This window comes from Oncorhynchus mykiss, chromosome 4, assembly GCF_013265735.2.
Source record: "Oncorhynchus mykiss isolate Arlee chromosome 4, USDA_OmykA_1.1, whole genome shotgun sequence".
Classification (NCBI taxonomy): domain Eukaryota; kingdom Metazoa; phylum Chordata; class Actinopteri; order Salmoniformes; family Salmonidae; genus Oncorhynchus; species Oncorhynchus mykiss.
Genome location: NC_048568.1, coordinates 20740555 through 20760146, shown reverse-complemented (window position 1 = coordinate 20760146; position 19592 = coordinate 20740555). Strand labels below are relative to the sequence as shown.

The 19592-nt window shown below is 43.7% G+C and overlaps 1 protein-coding gene across 1 annotated transcript in view; it reads left to right on the top strand.

Annotated features, from left to right (window-relative positions):
- Positions 1-5277, top strand: part of cnih3 (cornichon family AMPA receptor auxiliary protein 3) — a 37723-nt gene extending 32446 nt beyond the window's left edge. The window contains exons 5-6 of the mRNA XM_021600549.2: positions 1470-1613; positions 4638-5277. Of these exons, the coding sequence (XP_021456224.1) occupies positions 1470-1613; positions 4638-4665 (172 nt within the window). The 3' untranslated portion in view covers positions 4666-5277. The remainder of the gene's footprint in view (positions 1-1469; positions 1614-4637) is intronic.
- The last annotated feature ends 14315 nt before the right edge of the window (positions 5278-19592 follow it).

Genomic DNA, 19592 nt, shown 5'->3' with positions numbered 1-19592 from the left:
AAGATTAGGGAGGTAAGGCAATAAATAGGCCATAGTGGTGAAATAATTACAATTTAGCAGTTAAACACTAGAGTGATAGATGTGCAAGTAGAGATATTGGGGTGCAAAGGAGAAGTAAAAAAATAACAATATGGGGATGAGGTAGTTGGGTGGGCTATTTACAGATGGGCAATGTACAGGTGCAATGATCTGTAAGCTGCTCTGACAACTGATGCTTAAAGTTAGTAAGGGAGATATGTGTCTCCAGCTTCAGTGATTTTTGCAATTTGTTCCAGTAATAGGCAGCAGAGAACTGGAAGGAAAGGCGGCCAAAGTAGGAATTGGCTTTGGGGATGACCAGTGAAATATACCTGCTGGAGCTCGTGCTATGGGGGTTGCAACAATTGCAGCGGATAATTTTAGAAAGAGAGGGTCCAGATTGACTAGCCCAGGTGATTTGTAGGGGTCCAGATTTGTAGGGGTCCAGTTTTTGCAGCTCTATTAGAACATCAGCTATCTGGATTTGGGTACTGCAGATGAAAAGCGGTGTCTACATTTCTGTGAAAAATGTCTCAGTTTAAGGCCAATTCCATATAGCCTCATCATAAGAGGACCATTACACATTCCCAAAAGTGTGGTTGGCTTCCAATGCCTCCAAAATGTGCCAGTGAAACTAATGCCTCTGGCTCTTAGTGCCCAGCAGAGCACCTCACTAGTCAGACTGAGCTAGTGCAGCCATCTCCAGTCTCTGCTACCTGGAGGGTAATGCCGCTGGGTCCACTGGAAGCGCACTGCTAAAGTAGAAGGGATCCCTCTGTCTCTCTGTGTTGAGACTGAACTCACCCTGGTAGCAGACACAGACATAGACAGCTGCCCCCCTGTCCCCACTATGCCCCCACCATTTCCCCCTCACTGTCTCTCTCTATCAACCTCCACCTGGGTCCCTCTCTCTGTGCCTGTACCTCTCTCTTCTTCAGGTAGTGTGAGAGGTAGTGGAGCTGAGGTTACAGACAGCCCCCCCCCCCCCCCCCCCCCCATTGACCAACCTTTATTTTACCAGGTACATTAAGCTGACTGAAAACACATTCTCACGCACATTCTCATTTATACTGTAGCAATCTTGTTCTCATGAATTTCAAAAACCCTGTCATCATTTCTTTAAGTCTGTCTATAGTACAAATAACTTATAAACCATTATTGAATAGTTTGTTGCCCATTAGCAAACTATTGGTAAATCATTATAAACCATCTGTTCATGTATCTATTTACATAAGTAAATACATGGACCTATGTTCATAAACCATGCATTACAACTACTACTACTACCTGTAGTCATGCACAACATAATCATACTAATCATGAACAGTCAGATGTTTCATGTAAAGAGAGTGTCCCCGCTACTCATCCTCCATCTCTCCATTCTTCCTTTCATCTTCCCTTCTGTCTCTACGGGTCAACTACCCCTCGTGTGTCGTGTCCCTATTCGGTAGGTACTTCCACAGCCCCACAGACACTAAGGAGCTCCTCTACGACCCAGCCTCGGTCATGAACGGGGACACGCTCAAGTTCTGCCAAAAAGAGGCCTGGTGCAAGATGTCCTTCTTCGTCCTCTCCTTCTTCTACTATCTCTACTGGTGAGTGACGAAGACACTTTCCACTGTGTTTTTTGGTAAGGTGTTAAGATGCAGACAACGATCATCTTTCACCTCAAAGTGACTAACTACAGTATAGTTGTTACTCCTTTTCAGGGCTGTTACATGCTTTTCAGACATGTATACATGCTGTATTGGCTGTTTAAAGTTTAAAGATCCCAAGTGTAGATTTCTACTGGGCCTCAACCAGCATCTGAATTCACAAGGACAATATGTCCTTGCAGTATGCCATGCAGCCAGCAGTGAGCCTCCTAGATACCTGTTCTTTTTCACAGGTATCTAGGAGGCTCAGTTCTTGTTGATGTTTACATAGCCATGCAGTACATTACATAGTATATCCTCCAGTCACAATGTATTGGCCCTGCAGCCCTAAGGGCAGGGGTAAATTGTCTTTTCAGTTTAGCCAATTCAGGTTCTGGTTGGGACATTTTCAATTCCTGAACTAAAACTTTTAAACAATCACTTATATTGACTAAATCTAAATGGAATTGACCCTACAGCCCCTGGTAGTAGTAACATCTCACCAGAGGCACAGTGAATTTGTAATTGACCAGTCGGAAGTGGTGAATGTGGTCATTTGACTCTCTTCCCCTCGGCTGTAGCGTGTACTGGACCTGACCTGCCATTTGGTGCTCCGCTGTCCTTCTACTAGTGAGTCTCTCTTCAGTGGGTTTGTCACCTTGTGATTCTGACCCCCTCACTGACCCACTGACCCCTGCACACACTCTTTCTCTCTCTCTTTCTCCCCCCTCAGCGATACTGTAGCACTGATGCACAACCTTGCCTGGAGAATGAGCCTCCTGAGGGAGATCATCTTTAACCCCTAACCTCTGACCTACATTACTCCCGCCCCCCTGACCTGCTGGTGTTTGTCACAGGGGAGACGGTCACTCTAGTGGAGTCTAATATGGAATATAACATAGCAATATAATAATATGGAGTCCTCCATTGTTTAACCTTGATGAGATGTGTGATTTTTCCTAATGTTTAATCACTGCTAGGGATGTTATGTTACGTTACTGTATATGAATGCTTCCCTCTTTGTCTACTACTGTAATACTGCTCCAAAGCCTACCCGCTCTCACTCACATCTCCACTTGTCTTTGGCATGATCTCTAAACTTTTCCTTACATACATACACACTTACAAACAAATGCAGAGGCACACACTCACACACGCACACACACACACACACACACACACACACACACTGCCTGAAACTATTGAGCATCAGCTGCGTAATGCTCTCTCACTCACAGATTGATGGGAAATCAAAGATTGACTCTGGAGGCATAACCCTCTCAATTACAATGGCCAGGTTTGCCTCGGCTCATTAGCCCAACATCCGTTTAAATATAAGGGAACAAGAAATGACTATGTTGCTTTGATAAGGAAGCCGAGCTCAATATACAAGTGTATTAGCTCAGTGAGGAATATGCTGTATTCGCCTATGGAAGCCAAACTACTGGGGGAATTAAAAAAACCTCAATGACATTCAGAAAGATGACAAGCTGACAGCAAGGACATACTGTAGCATGTCTGTCCCCTCTACCATGATGAACAGTCTGGAGAGTAAATGTGATCTAATTCACATCTCATACTGTAATGTAATATCTAACGGCAATGGAATATTAGCGCAGTTATAGTAACTCTTGCCAACATTCCAAGTACAGGGCTTGTTACACTGAAGGTGTTTAACAGTACCCGCAAGTGGGAGATCCAATAGCTAGAGAGTGTCTGTTCCACACATCTCTTCAGCTGTTGTTCAGCTTGTTGACTCACTGTTTGGATACTAGGTTTGATCTTCATCAAATGACCAGGGGACTAAACCAGTCTTTTTTCACCTAACAGCTGAGTAATAATAGAGATGTTTGTACAGTAGATTAGGAACAGTGATCCTGTGATGAGATATAATAAGTAGATGCCGTGGTGAGGAGAAGTAGCTTTGGGCTAAGGCTACTAATTCATCTAGCTACAGCTCTGAGAGGTGATTGGCTGTTAGAGAGACATTATCTGCCTAATCTGCCTCTGGTTCTCCTAACACTGGGTGTAAGACACCTCCAGGCCACCATACTTATTGTGCCTCCATTACATTAGGAAACATGGATATTGATAACCCAGACCGACAAAGAGAGCTCAGGCTTCACCGCAGCAGGGATTAGTGCCGCACATGCCAGAAGATAGCAGGATTCATGCAAATGTCTCCATTTTGGAGTAGCTAGGTGATCATGCTTAGTTTAAGCACTAAATATGCTGTTGTAGTAGAGTTAGCTAGGAGGCTATCTTATTTTCTAAGATGTTTATTCGTTTACCTGATGCTAAGAACAAATGTTAGGTGTTGGCCTCTTGGAAACCTTCGCTCGTCTGACCAGTTCACAAGATGTTGTTATGCTAACATGAATCATGGTTTGTAAAGAACAAAACTGTCCTCATTTGAATAAACCATCAGATTGTGTATTACATGAGAAGTGTTGTGTGTGCTAGGACATACAGTAGCCCTACCTCTTATTTCGAGGCCAGTTTGTCAAATAAATATTTCATATTTACGTTTGATTTATCGATAAGATTACTCAAGCAGAACTTGACCGCAGCCTGACATATATTTCTTTATTATTTAGTTGCTTGTGTTTTAAACGGGCAAAACGTTTATCCTTTCTAGTTGAAAAGCCCATATGCACAACGTTAAAGAGCTATTTTAATTGCAACTTCAAATAAACAAACACAAACAAAGTCTCAGTGAATCTGGCAGCCACCCAGACACCCAGCCTGAACACATCAACCACTACTAAACCAAGCATGGATTTATCAGACGTTTCTTAAACACTTTAACACAACGCTTGAATGCTCCTTTCTTGAATGCGTATTAATTCCAGTGGACCAGTTTATAATCGAATAGTTTTTTGTCAATGTTGTTTGTAGTTGTTTTTTTGTTTTTTTTCTGTTTGGTCCAATCATCTCAGTCATTGATTTGTTATCTTGTGTTTTTCCTCCTCTCTTGTCTTCCAGTATGGTCTACTCCTTGGTAACCTCATAACAGCAGAACTCTCTGTATTTGAGCCATCCTCCGGATATCAGAGACTGATTTCTGGAATATGAGTTAGCTAGCGCAAACAACAACTTTGGAGCAAAAAAGAGCACTTTGTGTCACAGCTTTTCTGTTTCATGAGAAGAAGGACAGTTGTTGAGTCTGGGCTGTGCTGGTCTGGTCTGGGGGGAAAGGAAGGGTTTCAGCACCAGTCCCCATCGTCTCCTCATGTAACGAGACCTTACAGTACTGTTTACAGTGCTCTGTAGGTCAACAGCCCATGATGAGTCACAGCGACCACCATATCTACTTTTGTCTGTCACTGCCTGGCCAATGTTTGTACTCACAGCCTGTCCTGGAGAAGTACAGTAGCACCACCACTACCATAGTAGGACACAGTAGTGTTTTTTTTTTTTAGGTTGTGGATCCACTTTAATATTGCAGATAGATTGTGGCTTTAATCAATGTAATTGTCTGCGTCGTTGCCAATATCTCATATATTTTGGGGGATAATATGTATTTTTGGGGGTTAATATTTATACAGTTCCAGTCAAAAGTTGGGACACACCTACTCATTCAAGGGTATTTATTTATTTGTACAATGTTCTACATTGTATCATAATAGTGAAGACATCAAAACTATGAAATAACACATATAGAGTCATGTAGTAAACAAAAAAGTGTTCATCAAAATAGCTACCCTTTGCCTTGATGACAAATTTGCACACTCTTGACATTCTCTCAACCAGCTTCATGAGGTAGTCACCTGGAATGCATTTCAATTAACAGGTGTGCCTTGTTAAAAATTCATTTGTGGAATTTCTTTCCTTCTTAATGCATTTGAGACAATCAATTGTGCTGTGACAAGGTAGGGGTGGTATACAGAAGATAGCCCGATTTGGTAAAAGACCAAGTCCATATTATGGCAAGAACAGCTAAAATAAACAAAGTGAAATGACAGTCCATCATTACTAAGGTCAGTCAATATGGAACATTTCAATAACTTTGAAAGTTTCTTCAAGTGCAGTCGCAAAAACCATCAAGTGCTATAATGAAACTGGCTCTCGTGAGGACCGCCACAGGAAAGGAAGAGTTACCTCTGCTGCAGAGGATAAGTTCATTAGAGTTAACAGCCTCAGATTGCAGCCCAAATAAATGCTTCACAGAGTTCAAGTAACAGACACATCTCAACATCAACTGTTCAGAGGAGACTGCGTGAATTTGGCCTTCATGGTCGAATTGCTGCAAAGAAACCATTACTAAAGGACACCAATAAGAAAATAGACTTGCTTGCGCCAAGAAACATGAGCAATGGACATTAGACCAGTGGAAATCTGTCCTTTGGTCTGATGAGCCCAAATTTGAGATTTTTGGTTCCAACCGCCTTGTCTTTGAGAGATGCAGAGTAGGTGAACGGATTATCTCCGCAGGTGTGGTTCCCACTGTGAAGCATGGAGGAGGTGTGATGGTGTGTGGGTGCTTTGCTGGTGACACCTAGTATCAGGTAAACAAATAAATATGAGTTGTTTAGAATTCAAGGCACACTTAACCAGCATGGCTACCATAGCATTCTGCAGCAATACACAATCCCATCTGGTTTGCACTTAGTGGGACTATCATTTGCTTTTCAACAGGACAATGACCCAACACACCTTCAGGCTGTGTAAGGGCTATTTGACCAAGAAGGAGAGTGATGGAGTGCTGCATCAGATGACCTGGGTTCCACAATCACCCCACCTCAACCCAATTAAGATGGTTTCGGATGAGTTGGACCGCAAAGTGAAGGAAAAGCAACAGGTGCTCAGCATATGTGGGAACTTCTTCAAGAAAGCATTCCAGGTGAAGCTGGTTGAGAGAATGCCAAGAGTGTGCAAAGCTGTCATCAAGGCAACGGATGGCTACTTTGAAGAATCTAAAATAGAAAATATATAATGATTTGTTTAACACTTTTATGGTTATTGCATGATTCCATATGTGTTATTTCATAGTTTTGATGTCTTCACTATTATTCTACAGTGTAGAAAATAGTAAAAATATTCATTAGATAGTACACGCAAAACACCAGGCTCAACGTCAACAGTGAAGAGGCGACTCCAAGATGCTGGCCTTCTAGGCAGAGTTGCAAAGAAAAAGCCATATATCTGTCCAGTGTCTGTGTTCTTTTGCCCATCTTAATCTTTTATTTTTATTGGCCAGTCTGAGATATGGCATTTTCTTTGCAGCATCCCGGAGTCGCCTTTTCACTGTTGATGTTGAGACTGGTGTTTTGCGGGTACTATTTAATGAAGCTGCCAGTTGAGGACTTGTGAGGTGTCTGTTTCTCAAACTAGACCCTCTAATGTACTTGTCCTCTTGCTCAGTTGTGCACCGGGGCCTCCTACTCCTCTTTCTATTCTGGTTAGAGCCAGTTGGCACAGGTCTATGAAGGGAGTAGTACACAGCGTTGTACTCGCTTCAGTTTCTTGGCAATTTCTCACATGGAATAGCCTTCATTTCTCAGAACAAGAATAGACTGACGAGTTTCAGAAGAAAGTATTTTGTTTCTGGACAGTTTGAGTCTGTAATCGAACCCACAAATGCTGACGCTCCAGATACTCAACTCGTCTAAAGAAGGCCAGTTGTATTGCTCCTTTAATCAGGACAACAGTTTTCAGCTGTGCTAACATAATTGCAAAAGTGTTTTCAACTGATCAATTACCCTTTTAAAATGATAAACTTGGAGTAGCTAACACAACGTGCCATTGGAACACAAGAGTGTTGGTTGCTGATAATGGGCCTATGTACGCCTCTAGATATTCCATAAAAAATTAACAATGTCTACACTGTATTTCTGATCAATTCTGTTATTTTAATGTTAAAAAAATGTGCTTTTCTTTCAAAAACAAAGACATTTCTAAGTGACCCCAAACCTTTGAACGGTAATGCATATATTTTTGTATTTGTGTTCCTTTATTATTTTCCCCTAACCCTACCATTCCTCCCCTAATAGGAGTAAACTGATGAACAACAACACTTAGGCTTTTACTTCCAGCTTACACATACTCAACCCCTCCCATCTATCTCTGAAGACAATCCAGTTTTGATTTCTATTTGCCATATATTTTTCAACTGTGCAATTGTGTTTCACAAAAGTCCTGAACCTATACAATTTTTTTACAGACACAGTATATTTTACATTATTTTGCACAGTTTGTCTCAGACACAGCACAGTTGTACACTGCACAGTTGTGGTTGTCAGTGGGACAAACAGGTCTTCTTCTTCACCCATCTGCCCTTGGAGTCTCACTGACAGTAGCTTTTTCTTTACTGGTGGGAAGGGGAGATGACACATCCTGTACAGAGACAAGGTGAACATTCTGTACAGGGACAGGGAAACCAGGTCAGCCAATGTTGCATTTTTGCCTGCCGCATTACACTACATGGCCTGTGTGTTTATATACAACATTACATGACTATGTGAATGGCTTTTGTGATGTGTGTGTGTGTACTTTGTGTATTCTTAACAAAAGCAATTCAAAATGAAATATGGTTGACAAAGCATTATATACAAATGGAATATTGTGGGATTCTCTGTAGTTTAGTGACGCTCTTTGGTGGAGAGATTAAAGCTTTTTTTTCGGAGAACTAGAAAAGCAACAATTCTTTGTATTTTATTTTTTGTACAATGTTTCGAATGTTTCGTTATGTTTAAATACTCTGTAGTCTACCCAAATGGGTCAAGGTCTTCCGGTATATAAAGATTTAATAAACCCTATTTTAAATGGGGAGAAAACGTGACTCTTTTTGCCACTATTTCCATAATGTACCAAATGTTGGACTGATTTACTTAATTTATTCATGGTCATTTAAATGTAATTGTTAACTGTTTCCCTTCATACTTTATCCCCAAAAAATGTCATCATAAATATAAGTGAATTGAATATCTGCCTCCACTGCAAGATGTCTAGTATATAGGTTCTAACTGTGGTACCACTGCCATTACCAGATGCTGGCAATAACTAAACACTGTCTGAAAACAACTATGGACTTCAAAGCCTTTGGCAATGCTTTTTCATTGTATTGTCTGTCAGAGAATTAATTATACCCATGCTGTCAGTTAGCTGCATAGTTCATATGTATCTTTGCTCAGAAGTATTTCATCAACCTTTAGCAAGGTTTAGAAAGGAATGCCTGTCTTGTTATATTATGTAAGAGCACAGTCTTAAACTCTGTATGCATCCATCCAGGATTCATTTAGATTAGAATTGTTTATGAAATAAAGTATGACTATTTTAAACTGTGTCTCTTTTTTTCTCTCTCTTTTCCTGAAATGAAAAGAGAAACCCAGCCTAAAACCCCAAACAGCAAGCAATGCTGATGTAGAAGCACGGTGGCTAGGAAAAACGTCCGGAACCTAGGGAGAAACCTAGAGAGGAACCAGGCTCTGAGGGGTGGCCAGTCTTCTTCTGGCTGTACCAGGTGGATATTATAACAGTACATGGCCAAGATGTTCAAACGTTCACAGATGCCAAGCCGGGTCAAATAATAATAATCACAGTGGTTGTAGAGGGTGCAACAGGTCAGCACCTCAAGAGTAAATGTCAGTTGGCTTTTCATAGCCGATCATTCAGAGTTAGAGACAACAGGTGCAGTAGAGAGAGAGAGAGAGAGAGTTGAAAACATCAGGTCCGGGACAGGTAACACGTCCGGTGAACAGGTCAGGGTTCCAGTTGAAACTAGAGCATCAGCACGAACACGTAGACTGGGGACAGCAAGGTGTCATCGGGCCAGGTAGTCCTGAGGCATGGTCCTAGGGCTCAGGTCTTCTGAGAGAAGAGAGAAAGAGAGAGAGAGTTAGAGGGAGCATACTTAAATTCACACAGGATACCAGATGAGACAGGATAAATACTCCAGATATAACAGACTGACCCTAGCCCACCGACACAAACTATTGCAGCATAAATACTGGAGGCTGAGGCAGGAGGGTTGGGAGACACTGTGGCCCCATCCGGCTATACCCCAGAACAGGACCCAACCAGGCATGATATAACACCACGCACTTTGCCAAAACACAGCCCCCACACCACTAGAAGGATGTCTTCAAACCACCAACTTACTACCCTGAGACAAGGCCGAGTATAGCCCACGAAGATCTCCCCCACGGCACTAACCCAAGCGGGGAGCCAACCTGGACAGGAAGATCATGTCAGTGACTCAACCCACTCAAGTGACACACCCCTCCTAGGGACGACATGGAAAAGCATCAGTAAGCCAGTGACTCAGCCCCTGTAATAGGGTTAGAGCCAGAGAATCCCAGTGGAGAGAGGGGAACCGGCCAGGCAGAGGCAGCAAGGGCGGTTTGTCGCTCCAGTGCCTTTCAGTTCACCTTCACACCTCTGGGCCAGACTACACTCAATCATAGGACATACTGAAGAGACGAGTCTTTAATAAAGACTTAAAGGTCAAGACAGAGTCTGCGTCCCTCACATGGATAGGCAGACCATTCCATAAAAATGGAGCTCTATAGGAGAAAGCCCTGCCTCCAGCTGTTTGCTTAGAAATACTAGGGACAATTAGGAGGCCTCCGTCTTGTGACCGTAGTGTACGTGTAGGTATGTACGGCAGGACCAAATCAGAGAGATAGGTAGGAGCAAGCCCATGAAATGCTTTGTAGGTTAGCAGTAAAACCTTGAAATCAGCCCTAGCCTTAACAGGAAGCCAGTGTAGAGAGGCTAGCACTGGAGTAATATGATCAAATGTTTTGGTTCTAGTCAAGATTCTAGCAGCCGTGTTTAGCACTAACCAAAGTTTATTTAGTGCTTTATCCGGGTGGCCGGAAAGTAGAGCATTGCAGTAGTCTAATCTAGAAGTAACAAAAGCTTGGATACATTTTTCTGCATAATTTTTGGTCAGAAAGGTTCTGCTTTTTGCAATGTTGTGTAGATGGAAAAAAGCTGTCCTTGAAACAGTCTTGATATGTCCGTCAAAAGAGACATCAGGGTCCAGAGTAACGCAGAGGTCCTTCACAGTTTTATTTGATACAACTGTACAACCATCAAGATTAATTGTCAGAGGATCTCTTTGTTTCTACGGACCTAGAACTAACAGAAGATCTCTGTTTCTTGGGACCTAGAAAATACCCCCTCCTCACTTAAAGCCGTGAAATGACATTCAGCTCATGTCAAACGGCTCTGGCACTCAGACTGAAATTCTCATGCATGCTTTTATGTGTGTGTTTGAACACTTTGCCCATGTCAGTATGTCAGAGCTGTGCACAATGTTGCGGGCGGTGGCAGATCGGTGACAGCCTGTCTTCCCATGGGGCACCTGATCACTGCCACATGCCTCTTAATTAAACTGCACTCAGACTGCCGTTCCCCTCGCCGTTCCTCTCTTCTCCCTTGCATCCCTCTCTTCTACCTCGCCTCCTTCTCTGCTCCCCTTGCCAGCATCTGACGCTCCTCACTTAAAGCCGTGAAATGACATTCAGCTCATGTCAAACGGCTCTGGCACTCAGACTGAAATTCTCTTAACCTGCTTCCGCAGCCCCACTCAGAAGACACCTCTTACCCACTGAAAGAGATGCTTCTGTTTCGTACAGTAGATCAGCTATGTGTGTTAAGAGGCTCTGTACAGGGCATCTCATTTTGATATATTCATTTTAGAGTGATCAGGTGACTGAGATGTTATGATGTCATGTCTGGCTACTCAGTAATGTCTCACCTCCTCCCGCAGCAGTGACAGATTCCAGATCACAGCTTTTCTCTAAATCCTCATCACGTCTGGATTTCAGTTTTCTACCAACACAGCCAGACTGACCTGAAAATACCCCCTAAAGTCTAAAGCCAACCAAACGCTATCTTCCTGGTGAAGTGAATTCTACACCTTCCTGCTTCCATTGCGTTTCCCTCGATGTGTGTTACTGTCCTCTCCTGTAATATCCTTGGATGGGAGACTGTTGCTGAGCATTATGGGGCTTGACGTGTGTGGTTGTGCCCCCTGCTGCAGCAGACGGACAACCTGTCCTGGCTGTTTTAGATGCCCATCCTGTCAGCTCGCATTACCCAGCAGCCCCTGGGAGAGAGAATTTCACCTGCATGTTCCTTCCACTCCCTCTAACCCTGGATCTGAACACATGTGACACCCTGTACAGTATCTCCCCCGGTCCAGGTCAGAAACTGTCTCGTACTGTCCACTCCACTGGCTTTGGTTTACATGGGATTGATACACAGTAAATGGTAGTCCATAACAACGTAACAACGCTGTCATTCTCAGAAGCAGTTTAAATAGCGGAATAGGTGAAATGCTAACATAACTCCTGGCCTCAGAGCTGTAGATCAAAACTGAAATGTGACTAAAAGGCATATAAATCAGCAGGAATCAGACATATTGTTTGTTATTTGGGTAAACCTGACATCTTCAAGAGTTTCAGCAGTCCTCTTGTCAGAGAGTTATACAGTAATAACCACTGTTAGTTTTAAGGAAGGCTGTAAAATAAATCACATAGAAAACCTGTCAGACAAGAGTCATCCCATAATGACAAGTAATTGTCTCGTTGCCTCTTTAAATTATCATCATCACACCAAAGACTACATTAATATGCAGCTAAGACTCTTCCTGATGCTTTTAATTAACCTCTGAATGTTCTGAGACTTAGCATTCTAGTAACATCTTATTTCCTTCTAGTAAAAGAGCCTACAGAGTCCGGATGCAGAGACATAAAAGATGGATTAATTAGGAAATAATATGAACCGGTTGGGAGGCTTATCATTAATCACTTTACAACACTTTCTGGCTTAGTGTTCAGGATTAGCTAAATGACCAAAATGTTTTTCTCTCCTATACTCTCAGCTATACAGTAGTTTCTTCCAGCAGTAATGATGAAGTCTTCTGAGCTGTAGCCAGACTGGTAAAGTTAAAGTGCAGTCTCTCTCTCCATGAATGAGCAGAATGAGTGTCTGTCTGTGACACCATCCAGGCCTGTCTCTAAGTGGTTTCCTCAAACACACAGTGGTGTACAGCCTATCAGTCAGTGGTGAAGCGGACACTCAAATATACTGGAAGGTACCTGTCCAATGGCACAAGGCTCTCACTGTCTGCCTATTAGATGTGGGATAGACACAGAGGTCATTCATATATACTGAACCACATTGGTGCGTCTATGTAGGTTGAGCATTTCATGAACCCAAAAAGGAGACCCCTCTATAAGAATATAAGGTGATTATTTACACACATTATTGTTGTCATGACCTAGACCAGAGTAGAAGTTAGACATAACTATAGCCCAACCAGACAGATCTGGAACCAGGCTAGGTGTCACGGCTGTCTTCGTCCTCCTCATCTGACGAGGAGAAGCAAGAAGGATCAGAGGACCAATACGCAGCGTGGTAAGTGTTTGTCATTTTAATGGAAAAACTGAACACCACAAAACAACAACGTGACGCTAATGCACAATCGTGCTGACACTACACATAGACAATCACCCACAATCCACAATGACAAAACAGGCTACCTAAATATGGTTCCCAATCAGAGACAACGACTAACACCTGCCTCTGATTGAGAACCATATCAGGCCAAACACAGAAACAGACAAACTAGACATACAACATAGAATGCCCACTCAGATCACACCCTGACCAAACAAAACATATAAACATGCAAAGCAAACTATGGTCAGGGCGTGACACTAGGAAGAGCCAGTAAGCTTGGTTTCCTTTCACTGCAGATCAGCTGGTTTGAATCAGATCCTTTCCACAGAGCAAAACATTTTTTTTAATGATTATTATTATAATTATTATTTTATTTAACTAGGCAAGTCAGTTAGGAACAAATTCTTATTTACAATGACGGCCTACTAAAAGGCAAAAGACTTCCCGCGGGGGGGCGGGCTGGGATTAGAAATATGTCCTCTATTGATCCTTATCATAGACATCTCTGGGCCATGGATGATCAACACTATGGGATATCACTTCTTATGGTTCATATAGATCTGAAAGTGGATTTGCCGAGAAAGAAGTGGTGGAAAAGGCACTTTCTTGTCCCTTACGCCTATTGACAATTTGTGATGGTAACTGAGATGTTTCCGTAGCCAGCAGAAGCCTAGATTAACATCCTTCAGAGTGGAGGCAAATCTCAGAGACACCTGGGTGGACGTGTGTGTGTGTGTGTGTGTGCGTTTGTGTGTGTGTGTGTCCTGTGGCTGGCTGAGACAGATGCTGGGCTCTCAGTCAGAGTGCTAATTACCACAGATCTGAGATGACCTTCAGCACTGTTCCCTCAACCAGTGCTACTGTATCCACCGGATTCACAAACACACACACTATGATACTGTGCAAAGCACACCACTGATATCACACTTCCTCACACACACATACACACTGCTTCTCTCAGTGGGAGCACAGTGAGTCAAAAGCCAGTCCTTTCTAAGAAGACGCCAATTCTCATTGTTCCTGATGACCTGTTCTAAGAAAAGCAGCAACTTTAAAATAAGACACTGGCTGGCCAACACAGAGCTCCACCACCGCCACTGAAGGCTGGCCAACACAGAGCTCCACCACCACCACTGAAGGCTGGCCAACACAGAGCTCCACCACCGCCACTGAAGGCTGGCCAACACAGAGCTCCACCACCGCCACTGAAGGCTGGCCAACACAGAGCTCCACCACCGCCACTGAAGGCTGGCCAACACAGAGCTCCACCACCGCCACTGAAGGCTGGCCAACACAGAGCTCCACCACCGCCACTGAAGGCTGGCCAACACAGAGCTCCACACACATATTCTGGTACGGCAACTGCTCCGCCCTCAACCGTAAGGCTCTCCAGAGGGTAGTGAGGTCTGCACAACGCATCACCGGGGGCAAACTACCTGCCCTCCAGGACACATACACCACCCGATGTCACAGGAAGGCCATAAAGATCATCAAGGACATCAACCACCCGAGCCACTGCCTGTTCACCCCGCTATCATCCAGAAGGCGAGGTCAGTACAGGTGCATCAAAGCTGGGACCGAGAGACTGAAAAACAGCTTCTATCTCAAGGCTATCAGACTGTTAAACAGCCACCACTAACATTGAGTGGCTGCTGCCAACACACTGACACTGACTCAACTCCAGCCACTTTAATAATGGGAATTGATGGGAAATGATGTAAATATATCACTAGCCACTTTAACCAATGCTACCTTATATAATGTTACTCACCCTACATTATTCATCTCATAGGCATACGTATATACTGTACTCTATATCATCGACTGTATCCTTATGTAATACATGTATCACTAGCCACTTTAACTATGCCACTTTGTTTACATACTCATCTCATATGTATATACTGTACTCGATACAATCTACTGTATCTGCCTATGCTGCTCTGTACCATCACTCATTCATATATCCTTATGTACATATTCTTTATCCCCTCACACTGTGTACAAGACAGTAGTTTTGGAATTGTTAGTTAGATTACTTGTTGGTTATTACTGCATTGTCGGAACTAGAAGCACAAGCATTTCGCTACACTCGCATTAACATCTGCTAACCATGTGTATGTGACAAATAAAATTTGATTTGATTTGATTTGACATATTGTACATATTTGGCTCCTTGATGTTCACCATACAATAACCTCACACACATACACATGTATATGTTAAACACATTGTTGGCCCACTCACACACCTATACACATACTCAGCCTCTCACACAAATACACTCCCCATACAGAGAAACTAACAAAAACTAAAAACTTAGCCCACTAACACACACTGTGCACTGGGGGAGCCAATCCGAGGGGGCTGTGTTTACTCATAAGCAAATCTATTAACAAAGAGGCCTCGGGCTGCTTCAGATGGAGGATCTCCTAAAATAGCCGAGCTCCTGTGTGACTACTGGGATGACTCCAGCTTCTGCCTGCCTTCTGCATGTAACAACTAGCTAGCTACACTCGGCCCATCGTGTGGAGAGTGTTCAAATACTCACAGGAGTCCTGCTGCTGACATGCAAGTTGGTTCTGTGCTGTTTGAGAGGAGAGGAGAGGAGAGGAGAGGAGAGGAGAGGAGAGGAGAGGAAGGGGGGGAGAGGAGAGGAGAGGAGAGGAGAGGAGAGGAGAGGAGAGGAGAGGAGAGGAGAGGAGAGGAGAGGAGAGGAGAGGAGAGGAGAGGAGAGGAGAGGAGAGGAGAGGAGAGGAGAGGAGAGGAGAGGAGAGGAGAGGTTGAGGAGAGGAGAGGAGAGTGGTATTCTCTCACAGGCTTTTGATTTTACATTCTGGAAGCGGTTTGACTTATTTTTAAGTGTCTCTGCAGATCAGAACTGTTTAGATGCTGTTGCTATTTACGTACAGTAGTTCTCTACCGTATGTCCCCCATTCCAACTCTTTGGAAATGGAGGAACGTATTGGCAGTGACAATGTATCTAATGTAAAGATAAGGGTACAGGCAGTGACCGGGTATTTAATGTAAAGATAAGGGTACAGGCAGTGACCGGGTATCTAATGTAAAGATAAGGGTATAGGCAGTGACCAGATATCTAATGTAAAGATAAGGGTATAGGCAGTGCTAATATTGGTCTTTCAACAAAAAATCACACACCATCCTTCTCTATCCTTAAACCCCCCCACCCCCCCACCCTCACCCATCGGCTGTTTTTGTATAAAAAAAAAACACCCTCACCCATCGGCTGTTTTTGTAAAACCCCCCCTCCCCCCCACCCCCACACATCGTCTGTTTCTGTAGCATGTCAACCTCTGCAGGGCATGTCTTCTCTGTGTGACATGTATGTTTACCAGGGATAAAGCCACTAAAGGACAGAAAGATGGAGCCGATGGAGCCTGTAAAACCATACAGTCTAGATTCATGCCAAACTGGGCTTTGCATTTGTTCTTAAATAGCCCTTGTAGGTAGGGATGTGTGTGTGTGTGTGTGTGTGTGTGTGTGTGTGTGTGTGTGTGTGTGTGTGTGTGTGTGTGTGTGTGTGTGTGTGTGTGTGTGTGTGTGTGTGTGTGTGTGTGTGGGGGTGTGTGCGTGTGTGTGTGTGTGTGTGTGTGTGTGTGTGTGTGTGTGTGCGTGCGTGCGTGTGTGTGTGTGTGTAATGAGTCAATGCAAGTCAGAGACTGGCTCCTGCCTCTCTCCTTTCAGTGTTTCTATGCGGAGAGGGATTAAAGCCTCTGCCAGACCACAGCATATCCACAAGCACTCCTTATTTTCCAGCCTGTTTGCTGCACAACATCCAGCAGGAAGGGCTTAGCTTTTAATTAGGTCAAATGGATGCCTTCATGCAAACAATGGAAGACTTATGCACCAAGACGTACACCTCACTGTCGCTTTTTTGCAGGTTTTACAATCAGAATTCCTGATCAATTCTGTTTCATGCATTAGTCCATCTAGACTAGAGCTGTGGTTCTCAACTGGTTTTGCCTAATGGCTCAAATTGAGTCGCATTGCGATTTGTTGTTGCTGCCAAAATGCAAGCTTTAAAACAATTTTTAATGCTATATTGATAGTAAATGTACCAATAATATTTTACTCGGACACTCGTGACCCATTCAAAACACTCCACGACCCAACCCACCAGTTGAGAATTGCTGAACTAGAGTAACTTTTTCCAAGATTCCTCAAATAGCCTCAATCTGTGAAGGTCTTAATGCAGTTGTGTGCGTTTGTATACATACAGTATTTGTGTGTGTGTGTGTGTGTGTATGTGTGTGTGTGTGTGTGTGTGTGTGTGTGTGTGTGTGTGTGTGTGTGTGTGTGTGTGTGTGTGTGTGTGTGTGTGTGTGTGTGTGTGTGTGTGTGTGTGTGTGTTGTCCTGGACTTCAAGTCTGACAGAGCTCCAGCGGGACTGGAGTGTGAACTGCTGCCTCTGGGGAGGTTCAAATAGCCCGGGTGAAAGGAGAATTAAGGCTCTGCAGCCAGCCCAGCACTGATGCTTATGCATGGGGGTGTTTATCCTCCCTCCATCCCTCCATCCCTCCTTCCATCCTCCACCCTCCCTCCCTTCATCCTCCCTCCGTCCTCCACCCTGCCTCCCGTCATCCTCCCTCCCTCCATCCATTCTCCCTCAATCTTCCCCCCATCCCTCCTTCCTCCATCCTTCTCAGTCTGACATCTTTATATCTGTGCTTCTCTATGTGATGCCCATTCCTGTCCACCCTGCACTGAACTGTTCTGTCCTCCTCAGCAGACCTGTCCACAGTGGAGGAAAAAGTTCCCCGAACCCCCACGTTAGGAACTATAATGGTTTCTAAAAGCAAATATTATGACAGTGATGAGAGGTTTTACTTTTATAAAAGTAGGTCTTTAAAAAGTATTTCAATTGATCACACTGGAACCATTTGCTTTGCTTAAGGTCTAAGGGCCCGGGGCCCGGGGCCCGGGGCTGGGTTTCTACTAAGCAAACATATGGAATTATTTTAAGAAGGTCATACCAAGGATCATTTAGCTATTTGATTTCCAATTTTAGGACCCCTGTAAGTATAAATAAATATTATTTGATGAAACATTGAAATTGAAATAATTGAAATAACATACTCATACATGGCAAAACAGATGTATTTTTTACTGGTACTCGGCTACCTTCAGACGAGTCTTGTGAGGCTTGTGGGCGTCCGAGAGCAAAACAACCGGAATGTACATATTAATGTCTATCCCAAACTGTTCGGATCAACAGAAGTTGGCCGATCAGCGGCACCAACTTCAGACGATTCCTGTGACACTTGTGAGGGTCTTGGAGCAATTTGAGAGTCTCAAATTGGTCTCATAGAGGGGTCATATTAGTTTGTAGCCCAAACTCTTAGGACGCTACAGATGTTTTCTCGTGAGAAGAACAATTTTCGGGATGTGTCCTGGTCTGACCTGCACCTCTGTAGCTCTGCCACCTTCAGATATCGCAATCTTAAAGCAGACAGTGTGTTTTTTATCATGCTAATTAGATTTCCGCTGGGATGCGCACATCGACTCTAAGGGTTATAAAGGGAGAGGCAGTTGGAGCGTGGAGTTTGTACAGTTGTACAGCAGGCACGAGCTGCTGACCTTGCATGGCCTATTGTTCTGAAGCACTGCGCTCTGAGAGCCAAGGCCTGTATTTTCAGTGCTTTCTCATTCATGTATGCACCAAACAGCATATCTGATGTGATGTTTGACTCTCCTGTTGAGAATATAATGAGAGTGCTCTGTAGTCCTGTTATTACCTGTGACCCCCACTGTAGGCCTAGTGTAAGCGTTGGGTTGTCAGGGCTCAGCAGATATCAACTAGAAGGTTTTAGCATATCTGTCTGTACGGACCGTCTCTGTTCTCATAATCTGGTTTTACACCTTGAATGATGTGGAAACTTTATGATAAAACATCCAAAAGCGTCTTAATATGTTGACTTCTTAAGGTGTCATCAGAGACTAAATTGGGAATTCGGAGGTGGCAGAACCCTATATCCAACTCAGTGGCCTGTGGTTAGAGAGTCCGCCCTGAGATTGGAAGGTTGGGAGATTGATCTATACCAAAGACTGTAAAACTGGGACCTGATGCGTCTCTGCTTGGCAGGGTGTCCTTGGCAGGGTGTCATTGGCGCAATCCCAATGCTCTTGTTTTCGAGTGTCCCTCGCGGGGGAGTTGCACTCGAAAAAACGGACCAGCTAGTGGTGGTTTGTCCTAAATTAGGCCTATAGGGAATGGGACATCACTACAACACTCGCGTGCATCAGAAACTGCCAACTGATACTATGCAATTTGTTGACGACGAGCTTTGTGTTTTTCACAATGCCTTTACTGGTGGTAGTAAAATGTCCTTGTATTTCTCATGCAACAAATAAAGACTAACCATATGAGCAACAAATGGGAACAGCAGAACAACTGTGTTCCCGTAATGTACCCATGTTCTTTCTGTGGTTCAATGTGGAGTAGTACTTTCATTTCATATCCTTTTGACAGGTAACAGTCACATTTCCTGCACACAGTCATTACCA